Source organism: Pholis gunnellus, assembly GCF_910591455.1.
Source record: "Pholis gunnellus genome assembly, chromosome: 14".
In the NCBI taxonomy this organism is placed as follows: domain Eukaryota; kingdom Metazoa; phylum Chordata; class Actinopteri; order Perciformes; family Pholidae; genus Pholis; species Pholis gunnellus.
In genome coordinates, this window is record NC_136541.1 from 8280422 (window position 1) to 8296236 (window position 15815).

Consider the following 15815-nt stretch of genomic DNA (forward strand, 5'->3'; position numbering starts at 1 on the left):
GTCGATGGTCATAACTAATGAGCCTTGTCTTGATTGGTTGGTTGCTGCCTCCTCGTGATGATGGACCCGCTGCAGTCACTCCATGACCGGTGTTATTTCTGCAGCTATGATAATAAAAGGACAAATCGGACGTGGGCTCACTATGTTCATACAAATCCAACGTGTTTACAGCAATGCCCCCGGTAAAGACGAGACAATTCTCTTAAGTATTTACTCTGGATACTAAATGTCAAAGTCAGATTATCTCTGATGAAGATCAGAATGTTTATCTTTCCAAAGAAGGAAAACAATGTAGTTATTGACGAGATGAGATGGTTGATTTTTGGGTGGTGTCATGATTCCCCCACTTTCCAGACATTCTGCCGTATTATAAGTCCGTCCTTCGGTGATATTCAAACTAAGAAATGCACGTGGTTGCTTCATTTCTTTAGATCCTTATGTGGAAGGTGCTGTGAACAGAAATAAGAATAGATTGATTTCCTCATTAGAAGTCCCTGTTAAAAACAGATGTAAGTAGCTAAATGCACATTAGATGACAATGATTGGTACACACAAGATGTATCTTTCTGCATTGCTGGTAATGGTTACCGTTGGCCTACCTGAGGAAGTCTGGAGCTCGAACAATCATGTGCTGGAAGTCCTCCAGTGACAGACGTCCGTCGTTGTCCAGGTCGGCCTCATCTATTACCTTCTCACACACCATCCTCACCTCGTCCTCCGTCAGCTCGTTGCGAGTCAGTTTGTTCAGCGTCTTCTCCAGGTCTGACTTGCAGATGTAGTCGTCATTGTTGAAATCTTCCGGAAAATGGAAACGAAGGAGATATGAAATATTTGCTCGATCATTAGTTGAGCAACAATTTTGATTATTGTCTTTGTACTCTATAATATTTAACTAAATATCTTGGGGTTTTGGACTAATTTGGTTAGACAAAACACATTTCTGACATTATGTAGACCAAACAATTTAATAAACAGATTAATCAATAATTAGGGTTACATACAGATGCAGCTGATATTTTGTGACACTATTCAGTGTATTGAAATTTTACTTTTCTCTCCAAATAAAAAAAAAGCATAAACTTCCATAGTTTTATTGTCAAGGTAGAAACTGCAATGTTAGTATCATGTTAAAGGAATATCTTGATCCATACTGACTGAATATATATGTTTAGCCTTAAATATTCACCCAACACATCCAGTCCTTATAATAGGTATCTGAGCCGATGTGACTATGCTTTTACAGTATGTCAACTTTCTTGTTTTCTTTTCACCCTCTTTTGGTTTGAATAATGAATGAAAGGTTTCCTTGACCCATGACCATGGCGACGATGTGTACGTAACTTCTTCATCCGTCAGCGTTTGTTAATTAGGGGGGACTCTAGTGCTGAGGACAAACTGTCCTTTGACGAGCTCTCCGCCTCTATGACGGGCTGGTTAATCATTTATGACATTCCATGCACCGTCCATCATGCTTACAGCTCCAAAACCTTTCACCATGATCCCTTTTCATATGCTTGTAGCATATTAAAATTCAAAAGATATCCATGTTTTAGCTACTGTTATTGAACCTGCTTCATAGTTAAAATTTATACAAGCGATTTAATTAATTTGTTGCACAAAACTATTTTGGTATCAGGGTGCTTAATGTTACCCTTTATGGGACTCCGGGCCGTCTTTGACAGCAAAAAAACGACTTTACTTGTTTTATCACCATGATACCTAATGTCTTTCTTAATTTTATTATAATTATGTATAAACATGATTCCTTAAAGGTGCATTATTTCAGTTTCATATATATATATATATTCATATAAAACAATAATATGCAAAGACTGGGTCACAGGAAATTTCACTAGGGCCACCAAAATTGTTTGTGGCAAAGGGAAGAGTTTCCACGTCAATGCTTTTCTACGTATTGGGTTTTAAATGATCAGAAGAAAAGTAAGGTGGTATTTAAAGAAAAAAAAAAAAAGGTTAATTTCAGTTATTTTAATTTTTACAAAACAACATTGTGATCTGTGGGACCCCAAACAACAAGGAAATGAAGCCGATCCCAACTGAAATTATGAGAACTGGAACTTCTTGATATGATTTTTGTAAATTGTAATTGTACCACTTCCTCATATAGTTTACCATAAATTTTGAAAGCGTAGTAGGCCTTGATGTCGCGCGGCGCCATCTCACTCAGAACCGAAAACATGTCCAAGAAGTCGTCCAGTGTCATGTTTCCTTCTCCGTCCTCAGAGAAAACCTCAGCGATCCTCTGACGAAACGGGTTGTCCTGAACAGAGGGGACACAAGTCCTTCTAGCAGTCAATCCTACATAACTATGAACTGGTGCTCACGATTGTGTGTTTTTGTTCAACTCATATCGCATGTTCTCGTTTGATTTTTGTCTCGTTTGTCTTTCTAATGAGAATTCAAGTAAGCTCTTAACATTTTGATTAATGAATGACCGTGAGGGGAAAGTTTCTCAGGACTTATCAGAGATCAGCGTGTTAACACACCTGTTTACCTTGCTGTCATTGTGTAAAGAGGCATATAATTTATCCATTTCCAACAAGTGTGCCCTGAGGGACTCACCAGCATCCTTCAAGTTTAAAGGAGTCGGGTGACATATAATGTTTCAAAGAATTCTGTCGATTAGTTGGCTATTAATTATGGATTGGGAACACAGGGAGAGAGCGGGTCTGCAGGGTGTGCGTGGACCAGTGGGTCTACCTTCAGCTCTGGCATGCAGCCAATCAGCTCATATGGTAACTTCACATCTGGCTGGCTGGTGTAGTCAAGGGGAACGAGCTGCGGTGCCAGATCCCGATAGCGGTCGAACAGTCTAGGGAAGGTTTAAAAAATTTATTATTATTATACTAAGAAATATCTTCTATATTATGTAGTATTTTAGAGCGTCATTAAGAAAACTTTAGATAAAGACTCCCATGCTGTCTATTTCTCTATATTGCGGTCCACACTGAAACTAATTTCAGTGCTGTAAAGTTCTGAAAGCATGATTTGAAATACCATGTGATCTCAATGCTAGCCTGCCCCACAGTAGGACAGGCGTCCTGATACTGTAGTTTAAAGTTACAGAGTAGTAAATTCAGCTGTGTCATATGTGTCACACCAGCAATGACTCCGATATAATAAGATGTAAAACATTCTGATATCCGTGAAATAATTTGCTCACCTGAGAATTTCTTTTCTTGTAAAATATGTACAGTCCTGCGAATACAATCAGATTAGGGCGGGAAAGTCAAGTTATTGCAAAGACCAGCAGGACGCAGCTGTTCAAGTGTTCTAAATCACTTGGTGGATATAAGTTGGAAGAAGATATTTACATAAGTAATAGTAGTAATACCAAACTATAAAAATACTTCAGATCAAATAAAAGTCATGCATTCAAAATGTTACTCAAGAAATATTGATAACACTTAAAGTACTTAAAGTATCAAAAGTACTTGTTATGTAGAATGTATAGTTGCTGCATTAACATGTACGCATTTAGATAGCTACCTAGTTTTGAGTAGTTTCGTCTATAATAATGCATCACATATTTGTCTGTTTTTTTTGTGCATGATCATATTATTATTATTAGTAGTAGTAGTAGTAGTAGTGGTAGTAATAACTACTGTATAGCTATGAAATGAATGTAGTGAGGTAAAAAAGCAAATTCCTATAAACATTTCTATAAAATGTAGAGGTACAAAGTAGCCTCTAATGCAAATACTTACAATACTAGTACAAGGGCCTCAAAATAATACTTAAATACAAACTCCAGTAAGGTAATTAAGTAGAGTAAATGTGCTTCGTTAAATTCCACCAATGGTTTTATATGCAAACATATCTGTTATACAAACAACTCTTTAACACTTGATTAGAAATAATGAATTATATGCATCCTATCATTAACTAAGTGTTGATTGTAAAATGTCGGAAGACAGACTTTTCTCAACAGCTGGGTTGGAGGTTGTGTCGTGAAGTCTGACGAGTGTATTAACGTTGTTTACAGATGCCGGTAGCTCGTGTTGATAAGAGAAGCACCATTTACGGCTAATCGTCTCATTCACAAAGAAACAGGATTGACACCAACCTGATAGGCATCTAGCTGCTCTGCTGTAAAGATGGTCTGCTTATTCCCCATGTCTGAGCCCGCAAACACCAAGCCTCAGGTCCATCGCTGCTCCAGCATCAAGTGCTTTTTTTAGGGTGTGTGGATATGTCAGATATGAAATACTGGGACAAAAGGAAGCCAGAGCCAAAGAGGAGATCAGGTGTCGGGCTGCCACCGGGCCCTTTGGTCCCCATTATAATGGCAGCATTTCATCGTTTTCTCCTTTGTGAATAGCAGACCCTTTGACAATGAATAGGGGCTGTCGTCCAGCATCATGCCAAGTGGTATCAACCCCCCTTTAGTGCCACTCTATGGCCAACGCCTCGGTCACAGCTCAGGTTACACTCTTTAGAGACAGGGTTTTGGAGTGTTGTAGTGGGCAAATAGACTTTTTGATGGGAGACAAGTTTTATTTCAGCTAAGAACTCCGTTATTGAATATTTATCCAAATATTGAAAGCATTTTCCCTTTCAGTTTAAGGTCAGTTATTACATATCTGACCTAAAACTAAATTTAAAAAATGATTTCATTTAGTGTGACTTGAGGCACCAAAATCAAACTTTTCTTTTTTATCCTGCGTTTATATTTTTAAATAGCAGAACATGCACTACATGACTATTGCATGTATTCCACCATCACCTCACTCTGTTGTGCTTGTATGCAAAGCAAGGCAGTTCTATTTATAAAGCATGTTTCATACTCGGTGGTCGGTTCAAGATGCTGTACAGAGAAATTAAAAACAATACATTTACAGAGTTAGACCAGGGACCAAAATCAACACTAAATAAATACATAAATAACAATTCCCTGGTTAATACAGCTATCCATGTTTCTGCTGCTTATCCAGAGGTCATTTGTGGAGAGGCATTTTGGGACAGTTAATTATATTAATTATATCATTAGGAATTATTCTTATGTACTGCTGGGAAGTACTCAAAATAGGATATGATAATAAATAATTGCAGGCCATATTGTCCCCACTGGTTTGCTATTATAATTTTGAGTAGATGATCATGAAACTGATATTTAATTGAAATGTATGAGGCATTCAAAAGGTCTTACATTTCTTAAATCCACCACTGCTTTATGTGATACGCTACTTTACTAAACCGATCACATCTCACTGATGCGGTAGAGCTTCGACTCTCTGTAAATTTGCTCACTGACTGTATTCCAGAAAGATTATTTTACAAGGATGCTGTATGTCCTGAAGTGTCATTGATTTGCATAGATCCACACTGACGAGTCGAACATTTAAGCGAATAGTGTAACCCTGGTTAGTGTTTCATGTGGATTGAAAGACAAACCATTGGATAACTCAGATGGCCCAGGGGAAGGAGTGGAACCTAATTTAACATAGAAAATGAACTGACACCAGTTTGTTTACATTTCTCTGAGGGATTGGCCTGGGCTTTGCTCTGCAATCCTGTAACCTGACAGCCAGAAATATAAAATACTTCACTACTTAATACTTTCCTGGAGAGCTGTTGTTACGGATGCTACAGTTGCCGGTGCTTCCTCTCATCATCTCTAGTCTGATTACAGGTTAGATCCCTGGATGTTACAGTCAAATGGCCTAATTGGGTGGCTATGTATGTGTATTATAGTGTGTCCTGCACAAGGATATTACCCTCCATGTCCTTCTACATTATCAGTCTGCCAACCTTGTAAATCCAGTGATGTTAGTCACTAGCAGATGCTCAGTTTAACAGCATTCTTCGCCTTTTCCCACCTCATTTGTACAGAGTACAGAATGTTAGAAACATCCTCAATACAATGTAATCCAAAACAGCAACAGCACCAATAGCTACAGCCTATAACTCAACTTTATAAGATTCACATGTTTGGGATTTATTGCTGAGCTTCGATGAATTGCACATGAAACCGTGTTAAATTATGTTCATATATGCCGAAGTAAGGGTAAGTTTTCCATGTGAAAATGTTAAGAATTTGCATGATGCAAATATACTAAATATACTTTATATACTGTACATATAGTACATGTCAAACATATTTTGTTGTGGTATTTATATTCATATGCTACACCTTATTTTCATTTCAGGTGTGTCATCTGTGACGTGGAAGACTTCTAGTAAAACGGGGCTCCAGGCTATTAGCTATTACATAATAACAACCACTATGGCTGTTTTCACCGGCATCGAGCTTGTTGTTCTCATCCAGTCAGGGAAATCACCTGTAGGTGCATCAGCGTCCTCTGGTGGTAAAGTGAAGGCCGTGCAGACTGTGGATGCCTTTCTGGATCTGATCAGGTGCATGCGCATCAAAAAGGATCAATCTACTTAATCAAATGTAAAAATTCATTCTAAGCTAACCATATTGCAGAAATATGTTTCCCTCAAATCTGGTGGCTGCTTGTTTTAGCAAGGTGAGATCTGAAGCCGTCACGTTTTGACTTCCTCAACATGTGTGTGGTTGTGGTCAAGTCACACTCACAACAGAACTTCCTGTATCCAATCAATTTCAGGAACATTTTGGAAATACAACATATATATTTTTTGTTCAAATAAATCTGTCCATTTTATGAAAATAAAAACAATATCAGAGTCAACAATAGTCCCAAAAATTAGTATAATCTGACCTAATTAACTGCTGTGACAATGTCTCACTGTACTTTTACGTGTGTGGTCTGAACAAGATCGCAAGTTTTTTTTGTGAAAATTTCAATCAGAAATGCTCTCTAAAATTGTGCAATATTTTGTGCAAAATTGTCATATTTAAACATAGCAAGACCTCTGGGATAAATCTGATTATTTAGTTTAGTTAGTTTAGTCTTTTGGGGGGAATTCACACGTGCATTTGTGACCTTTCTACTTAATCAAATTGTTGTAGGCAGAAAACTTTAGTCAATTGAGAACATTGCAAGCATTCTTCTGACTGACCATTTTTGTGCGTGTAAATACTGCAGAGATTGGGCGAAATTGTTCCAGCAAGTATTGTAAAGCTTTCCTTTTCTTTGACCAAATGTTGGCCATTTTGATAGCTAACTGTGTAGTTGTTCTGTCATAATCAATAACACTTCAGTAGACCTTGAAATAATCTCACACTTTTGAAAGAATAATATTTAGCAAATACATTTATTCTATAATCTTTTTTTTTGGTACACCATTTATTTTGACTCCACAACAGAAAAAAATAAAATATTCACATCTTTTACATGATATCACTTCCATCACTGCCATATATTATAATTTATAGATATTTACATATATTACAACGCCACATATGGCACATTACTAATTTAAAGGGCAGCTGGCTATTTATGCACAAAAACCTTAATTTACATTGTATTTTTAATGAATATCTGTGCAGCCCGACACCAGAGACTAGTTGATGTCAGTGGCAGCCACAGCTTCCAGCCACCATGTCATTATACTGTTTCAGCACCACATTCTCATCATCGTCGAAGTAGAGCAAGTTGATGGAGAAGAGCTTGTCGGGCACGCAGCACGGCGTCTCAATGCCGTTGATCAGCTTCAGAGCATTGATGATGGACTGGACGGTGGCGTGGTTGGTCGGCCTCATGTTCTGACCCAGAGGGAAGGGGCAGGAGCCTTTGCAGTGGTAAGCGTTGTAGCCCCGGGGAGACACGATCCAGCCCGACCAGCCGATCTCCTCGAAGTCGACGTAGAGGGGCTGGCGCTGGCAGGGCAAAGCACCTTCCTCCTCGCTGTAGTCCAGGGAGCGGGCGGTGCGGGAGGATGGACCTGACATTGGGGTTTGGGGCAGGCTGGAAGTGTCTGTGGCTGTGGTGTCATTTGGGTCTGGTGAGCAAAAAGAGTCTTTTGTTAGAAAACACAGTATTTTATACAGTAGGTTCTTATGAATTGGGGCCTCTAAAAATGTTTCTTCCTTCCCACATTGCTCTTATTCAGATGTATATATGTATGTCAGACACCGACTGAGGAAAGTATTGTATTGATAGCCAATTAGCATTGGAAATCAAATTTTCCTGAAGAAATGTGTCTGGTGTATGGTAAGAAATGTGCAAATTTTAATGTGAAAAAGATTTGTTTGAGAGAAATAGAGACGTAAATCTCACCTATGCTTTCAAGAGTAGTCGAGCGGCGGCCATCGTCGGTGAAGAGGACCAGCATGGGCTGTTTACTCTGGTGGTGGGTGCGTCCTGAAGCAAAGCGGATCAGTTTCATATCCATCATGCTTCCTCCCAGGGTCCGAACCACCACGTGGAGCCCCAGGTTACTGCCTTCATCTACCATCCAGTAGCGCACCTTCATGAAGAAGTTCACATTATTAGTCAATAAAAAAACACATAATTCAGGAAGTTATGTTCAGAATGCACGTAGTGCAAGCCCTAAAAAGAAGTGAATACTCACTGCTTGTGTGATGGTGAACACTTCCCAACCAGTAGAGTGGACTGGGATGAGTCGAGAAGAAAGCAGCTTCCTGCCCTGTGTGATGTTATTTCTGCTGGTGTCAAGCAGCTGATAAACACTGACCTGAATGAGACAGAAGAGATGGGGGGGGGGGGGGGGGGGTTACAGTAATGTCCAACAGAGAGATACTTCCTTCATTGAATTGTAACCATAATGGTATGTAATGGTACGTACCTGGCAGAAATGGTGTCTATTGAATGTCTGTGTTGACTGAGGTCTCAGCTTGAAGAGATGGAGCTCTGCAGTGAGAACCTTCTCAGTTCTAGCAACCGTGGACAAATTGAACCTAAACTCCACCTGTTCACTGTGCACTGCAATGGAAATGATGTCATTAGAGACCAGAACAAAGGTGATAATACTCCACTGTCTACAGTAACCAGTAGCAGTAATCAAAATCTTACATTTGTCAAAGAAACTGCGCACAGTATTCCCCTCCAGAAGATACGGGTCTTTGGTCACACCGTCCACATCAGCAACCGTGTTGTACAGGTCAAGCATGTACTGAGGGGCTTGCTTGTGTCCATGGATAGCAGGGGGGTCCTCCATCCCAAAAACCTCCAAAAGTCTCTTGATGGCAGCTGAGCGTACTTCCCCTGACTCAGTCTCGGCGCTGAAATGATTCTCCAGATAGCTAAGTGAAGGCCGTGCAGCGGCGGTGCACGCTAAAGCGGCGAAGCTGATAATAAACAGCATCATGTCTAAAAGTTGAGTAGATCCCTTGTGCGTCGGTGTCCTCGGACCACACAACCGGCCAGCAACTTGGAGTACGAGTGACTGCAGGGTCCTGGAAGCTCGACTTTTTATATCAAATGCTCCCCTTCACTCTTCAGTGCCCCCAAAGCCTTGGTAAACAGCAGTAAAGATGCTATTTAGTCGCAAATGTAAATCACCAATCAGCGAATGTAAAGGGAGACTAATGGCGGCGTAAACAAGGTGTGAACCCGATTGTAGATTTTACTCGAGCCCATTGTCTCCACGTCTGGCAATAAACGCTCAAATAAACTAATTTCAGCCTTTGAAAAAGCTTGATACTTATTGACCAGTGCTGCTGTTGTTGTTGTTGTTGTTGTGGAATATATTTCCTCTGTGATGTTCCATGTTATAGAGGAGGAATGTAACGAATATGAACAGAATCCACTTGGAGCTGATCTGTTGAGGAAGTGTACTCACCATGGGAGGTTAACTGCTCCTAAATGAATCCATCAATTTATAATAATGGTCACAGTGTCTTTGGTGGAAACCAATTACTTCGATAAAGAGACGGGTGTCGCTGGCTACACGTCGCGAGATTTACATAAACTACTTATCCAGTTACAGCTGGATAATCACCAAAAACAAGCAGTTTTGTGGTTTAAAAAAAATCAACTGGACTGACCTCCTGTTATGGCTAAATGGATGTGGTGCTGAAAAGATGACTGTAATTTCCAGCAATTTCTCTAATTTTCCCCATAAGAAATACACTTTTCTGTAATAAATCAATACAATAATTTTGATATTTGATATATATATATATATATCTATCTATATATATATATATATAGATAGATAGATAGATAGATAGATATAGATATATATTAACTATGTAAAACATTTTTTAAATGTTAGGTGTTCTTTAAACTAGGTTATATTTTATTCATTCATCAAAGCCAACTCAATCCCTTCCTAGGAAACTGGCTAACTGTGCCATTTGGTTACTTTGAACTTTACGCACAATTACGCACGAGTAAAAGACAGGTTGACAATGAAAAAAGTACGTTTCCCCCACTGTAATAAACATTTAAGAGATCTAAGATCTAAGTTTCTACATCACACCCTGTAAGCAAGTCATAAAACCCCTTATAGTGTGACAGAAAAAAACACAAAAGAGTTGTTTCACACGTTCATATCAAATAAGGAGCTATTTACTACCTGCACGTGTTTTCTTTCAAAGGCACGTTTGCGAAATTGCTTAGCTTTTCATGTGCTCCTTTCCAGTGATTCTTCGAAGTCTAATTTTGTCTCTCTGAAACTTTAGACTCTGATACTTATTTAGATCAATTTCAGATTTCATTGATTCATAGATTGTCTTAAAGTCAAAATTACTGTCTGTCAGGCCTCCCAATACGTTATGTTAACTTGTTTTCTGAACTCAAATAAAAGTTTATGACGTTTTTATACTAAATACGTTTTTTATAATCATTTAGAATAGGGCTACACATTGAATATACTCTGTGTTCGAATGTCTTGAATGTCATTCGAATTTGCTTTGCTTCGGATTGTGCCTTTCCAAAAATGTTTAAGTTTTATTAGCAGTTTAGTAAAACATGTTTTGTTCATGGTCCCATGACAAGTCCTCACACATTGTTGTATTAAATTTATTTACAAAATTATCATTTTTACATATATTACATATAATACAATAATACTTTAGGGAAGCAAATTCTTAAACAAATGTTATAGTAGTGGTGGGGTCATCAACGGGCTGTGAATTATAACTTCTCATGAGAAGAGATTGGAAGTTGTTTTTCCAGTAGAGGGCGCCGTATTCAGTTTTGGCAAAGACAGGAAGTGATGGAGAGGACGGTGCGTATCTGACCATGCTGGTTGAGGAAGCTGTGGCTCTCGTAGCCCTGCGGAGCGCAGGAGCTGGACTGTCTTTCAGCCCATAAGTGGCAGATTGCAGGATCAGACTGACTCCTGCAAAAGAAAATCGAAAGAACTTTAAAATCACTTTGTTAGTTATCTACATTTGGCCTCCTGTTACATTACAGTCATTAAGCAGACACTTTTATCCAAAATGACTTACAATAACTGTATTCATAGGTATTCAAGAGAACTACTAGTCACCTGTTGATATGTCTATTGACACAGTGACAGTTAACTTTAGTATGTGAGGTGCTTTAATTGTTATGATTGATCATGTTTGTACAGTGACATTTTGGAACTTTTTATTGTCCAATTTAACTACAATAAATCCTGCTTACGCTTTTAATGACGGTATTGTGAGTCTGATTAATAAACTGCTGATATAAAGGGTTTACAACTGTACAATACACAACATGAATTCCATGCATTAACCTCTTATTAAACCAGAATGACCTGCTGTTGGGGCAGTGATAACAAACTCACGCTTTGCTTTATTTTAAATTATAGTTGCAAGACCAACGTTTTAAAAAGATAAAAAACATGTTAGGGGGAATATAGAGAAAATGTGTCTAAAAAGGCACATTATATGAAGAATATTTAAACTTGATATAATGGTGAAGCCGTAAAACATCTTTGGTCTTGCTTTTGAATATTTCACTCAGAGTAAACAACGTATAGCTTCATTCCAGTGCTGCAACATGTTGACATGTGATGGGGTTACTTTAACTGTAAAATATCAGTTTATCGTACTTAAATAAAAAGAATAAGAGGTTCACATTCCTAATGTACCATCTATTTCCTTCATCATATCATTTTACTTTATTTTATGAACAGAGGAGCAAAAATAGTACAAACAAATCAACCTCTTATCGCACACTGTTACAAGTCTGGGATTTCTGACAGGGGGACATATGGTGAGGGAATTAATCGGGGACAACATGCTGAGTGCAGAAAGTGTCAAAACTCACAGGCAATTGTTACAAGAGAGGCAGAGGACGTGTGGTTGTGGGTGTGTGTAGCAGCTGTGTTCATGCTTACCTGAGAAGGCATCGGTTTCCTGTAGTGCAGCCTCCCAAACATCTGCCCACATCTATTTCCTGTGGAAAATTAGCAACACAGAGAGAGGGCAATCAGCTCACAGCTGGTCACAAATATTGACCCAGTTGAGTTGGAGCCCAGCTGCTGTTTAGGATTTTAACTGCTCTGATTCGACACCTGCAGGAGCCATTTGTGTTTGCACTGCGCTCGCACCTTTGGAGCTGAGGAACAGCATATGACCAACTGTGTCAACTTAAATCTAATTATTCATCATGTAAAGTCTGATCATTTCATTGAATTATTTTGATCTTTGTGAGGGTTGAGGATGAACTTTGTAGTAAGTGCATCAAAGTGGGGCTTTTGTGAATGCTAAAAGTTTGAGAAAGAATAATGAGTCTAAATCTTTATTTTTAACATGGTCAACAAAGTTGTTTAAATCAGGTTTTGATTTTGTTTCCCTGAATAAAGTTGAACTACAACTGAAATCTGCCAGTCTAGCATGTGTATTGTCTTATGAATAAGCATGCAACCTATCCTGCAGTCCAGCCTGGCCAGTGGATTAGCTTAATTAAGTGCTGTCTTCCACACAAGTGTCTGATGAATAACAATACTTCTTACTGTCTGGCACCTAACGGGACCCCTGTTTCCTCTCAACTTTGCTACAAAAGTGAGAGTGTGAAACTGGCATCACAAATGTATCACTCTTCTAGTGTTAAGTATGCCATGCTGATCAAAGAAGAGATGAAAGATATTTTGAAAGGCTGGATACAAATATAAAGTTGAATTCAGACACATTTTTTGTTGTGGATGAACAAGAACAAGAACAAAAAGTTGTGGTGATAAATCAGAATGAACACCTACTTTGAGCCTCTCCTCTTTAACTCCATCTGCATGGTGGACTGTTTCATAGTAATACTCCACGTATGGAACCCTGTAGCAGCTTTCCTTCAGCTCACAGGCTGCCACTGTCCGGATGAGGTCCGCTTTGTTGGGGGTTTCCACCAAGGCTGAGTCAAACTTAGTGGGGACACAGGAGAATCCCTCTGTGGAGGATTAAAAAAGGAAAAGTGGTTTATGAGCAGCAGCAATAGCTGCGTTATAATCTGTGATCCAAAGGAAAATAAACAGACGAGCAACATATATAACACAGGATTAGCTTTGTGACTCTGATCAATGCGTCTTAGACATCAACGCCATGAGTTGTGTTTTGTTCTGGTTCTGTTAGAGAATAGTGTATATCAGTAAGATTTGGAAAAGAGACCTACAATAATAAAGATATTTCATTACTGAATCAAACTCATGCATTACATTTAGTCACAATCTAGAAATGGCCAAAAGGTAAGGTACGGTTTAATTTTTATCAGCATAATAAGAAGTGGTGAATCTAATGCTAGCAGTGTAGTGCTGCTTTCACAATGGGCCTGCAGTGAATATCATTATAACTGTTGCTGTTATAATTTCATTCTTAGCCCCAAAACATATAATACATTAACACAGTGACACTGCCCCCTATATGTTGATGTGCAATAAAATAAAAAGGTCAAGTTAATTTGATCTAAATTGAGAGAAAGCATAAAAACTCTCGTTCCTAAATTTCCCCTTGACTTGGTTTGATGTGTTCCTGTATAGTTTGTATCCACATTTGTTTTAAATAGGTTAATCGACCATTTTTCTGTCTGTAGTAAGAACTTTTCATTCGTTTTCAGTAATGTTTTTCATTTGATTAGCTGCTCACTGCTTGGTTGAGCCCCTTTTCCTGTTTTGATTGTTGTTAGACAGGTACACATACACACACACACACACACACATACACATACAGACACACAGACACACACCTGGTGAGCCCTTGGACCGGGAGCATCCTCCCACGTCGACGACCGTCTCATACGGCGTCTCGTAGTGGTACGTCCTCAGTGCGGGGACCCTGATGCACAGAGTCAGCTTGATCTCACATTGGCACCCCTCGATGACCTCCACCTCTCGGGGTCCCTCTAACAGAAGCACCCGGTCCACACGCATGCTGGTCGGCTCACACACCTGGTTCATCCCGCAGGAGGGCAGCTGGTTCAGCGGCTCCGGGCTGTCTGGAGAGGCAGGTCCGCGCGTCCTCGTCTTTTGTAAGGGTTGAGAGTTTGTTCGGGTCAGACATGTCACAGCATATTTCTGTGTGCATCATTTTAGTGGCGCTACTTCGTTTGAGTGTTTTTACACGTGTAGTTTACGAAATGGTTTTATTGTTTGGTTCATGCAGAGTTGCCCCCTTATGCTAATCTTAGAATTTTAATACGCTTTTAATAATTAACGTAAGTGATTCGTGACGCTTCCGTTATAACTTTATTTACCCTATCAAGTATATTTTCTATTGGAAATTGAGCAGGACAACCCTGACGACAATCACAAAGTTACAGCGCGCCCTTGTGGCTCGTGAGGGGAAACTTCACTTACTTTCTTGCTCCTAAGAAATTCCAGCATTGAGGAATGTTTGGAGTATTCCTGCTGTCCTGCTTCATGTGATGGCCTGGACGCTCCCCCGCAATGCGACCTGCACATTCCCACATCGACACTGACAGGACTCTCAGAGATGTCTGTGGAGAGAGAGAGAGACACACACATAATAGATTGTATGTGAATTATTATCTCAAAGATTATTACTTTAGAAAAAGTTTTAGTCTCGGTTGCATTTGAATTTCCCCGTTCGTTTGAAAAATCATTATTTGGCTTCTGTTAGGGAACTATGGCAAATTAAAACATACATTGTACTGATGTAGGACATGAAGTGGTGCTTTACCTTGTCCGATGTAGACAAAGTGGCTCTGTCTTCTGCAGCACAGTCTCTGTGTGAACAGGCTTCTGTGATCTATGTGTTTGCTCAACACTACAGTCACTAGAAAACATAACACAAAACATCAGGGCGTTAACACTGTTGGCGTTATAGTTGTTGTAGAGTAAGCATCATTTTTCTTAAAGATTATTTAAAACATTATATTTTCCAAAATGAGCTAATTCAAATCCAAAATATCCAAGTAAAACTCAATAGTGCAGGATCCATGTTCCTCAAGGTGTTTGGGTTTTTTAATGAAATGCATTAATTGTCCGTTATTTAAGCCCAGACAGACATATAAACACACTATTCATTTATTTAAAAAAAAAACTTATATGCATTACTATTATTGACCTGGACACTTTTTTGTTTTAGATTTGCATGAAAAAATAGTTAATATTTAGTGAAATGGAAAGTGGATGGACCCCTCCTCGGGTGCAGCATCACTCCCTCTGCTACACTCATGTTTACAGTCATATCATAAGGGATACGTATATTTGAGCAAATCTGTGTCTGTCCAGTTAGTGAAAAGCTGATTCTTTACATGTCACAACAGCAGTAGAGAAAAGTGCAAACAGTACTTACAGGTCAGGTGGAGGGCACACAGGAGGAGAAGAAATGGCCCGGATACATCCATGGCTCTAGTCCCAATCTGCTCCTCAGCTGCCAAATACTGAGTGTCCCTCTGCTCACTGATTCCTCTGATATTTATATGGGATCAAGCTTCAGCCCCAAATGTCACCTGAAAACCAGCTCTCAATGTGGTGTGGGGTCAAAAAAAAGTGAGAGCTAATCAAATTTCCATGCT

General features: G+C 39.2%; 2 protein-coding genes across 3 annotated transcripts; both read right to left on the minus strand.

Moving 5' to 3' along the window:
* Positions 1 to 427: 427 nt before the first annotated feature.
* Positions 428 to 4138, minus strand: cib3 (calcium and integrin binding family member 3; the record flags this gene model as incomplete). Of its 2 annotated transcripts, XM_079172565.1 has the most annotated exons (6): positions 428 to 449; positions 600 to 795; positions 2134 to 2281; positions 2722 to 2833; positions 3185 to 3219; positions 4088 to 4138. In XM_079172565.1, 6 exons carry the CDS (start codon positions 4136 to 4138, stop codon positions 428 to 430), a joined length of 564 nt encoding a protein of 187 aa, XP_079028691.1. The 2 variants fall into 2 exon arrangements, with proteins under 2 accessions (XP_079028691.1, XP_079028692.1); XM_079172566.1 differs by lacking the exons at positions 2722 to 2833; positions 3185 to 3219.
* A 3324-nt stretch (positions 4139 to 7462) lies between these two features.
* Positions 7463 to 9219, minus strand: admp (anti-dorsalizing morphogenic protein; the record flags this gene model as incomplete). Its single annotated transcript, XM_079173357.1, has 5 exons — positions 7463 to 7890; positions 8169 to 8358; positions 8464 to 8586; positions 8698 to 8834; positions 8925 to 9219. The coding sequence occupies 5 exons, from the start codon at positions 9217 to 9219 to the stop codon at positions 7463 to 7465; spliced, it is 1173 nt and encodes a 390-aa protein (XP_079029483.1).
* Positions 9220 to 15815: the final 6596 nt, after the last annotated feature.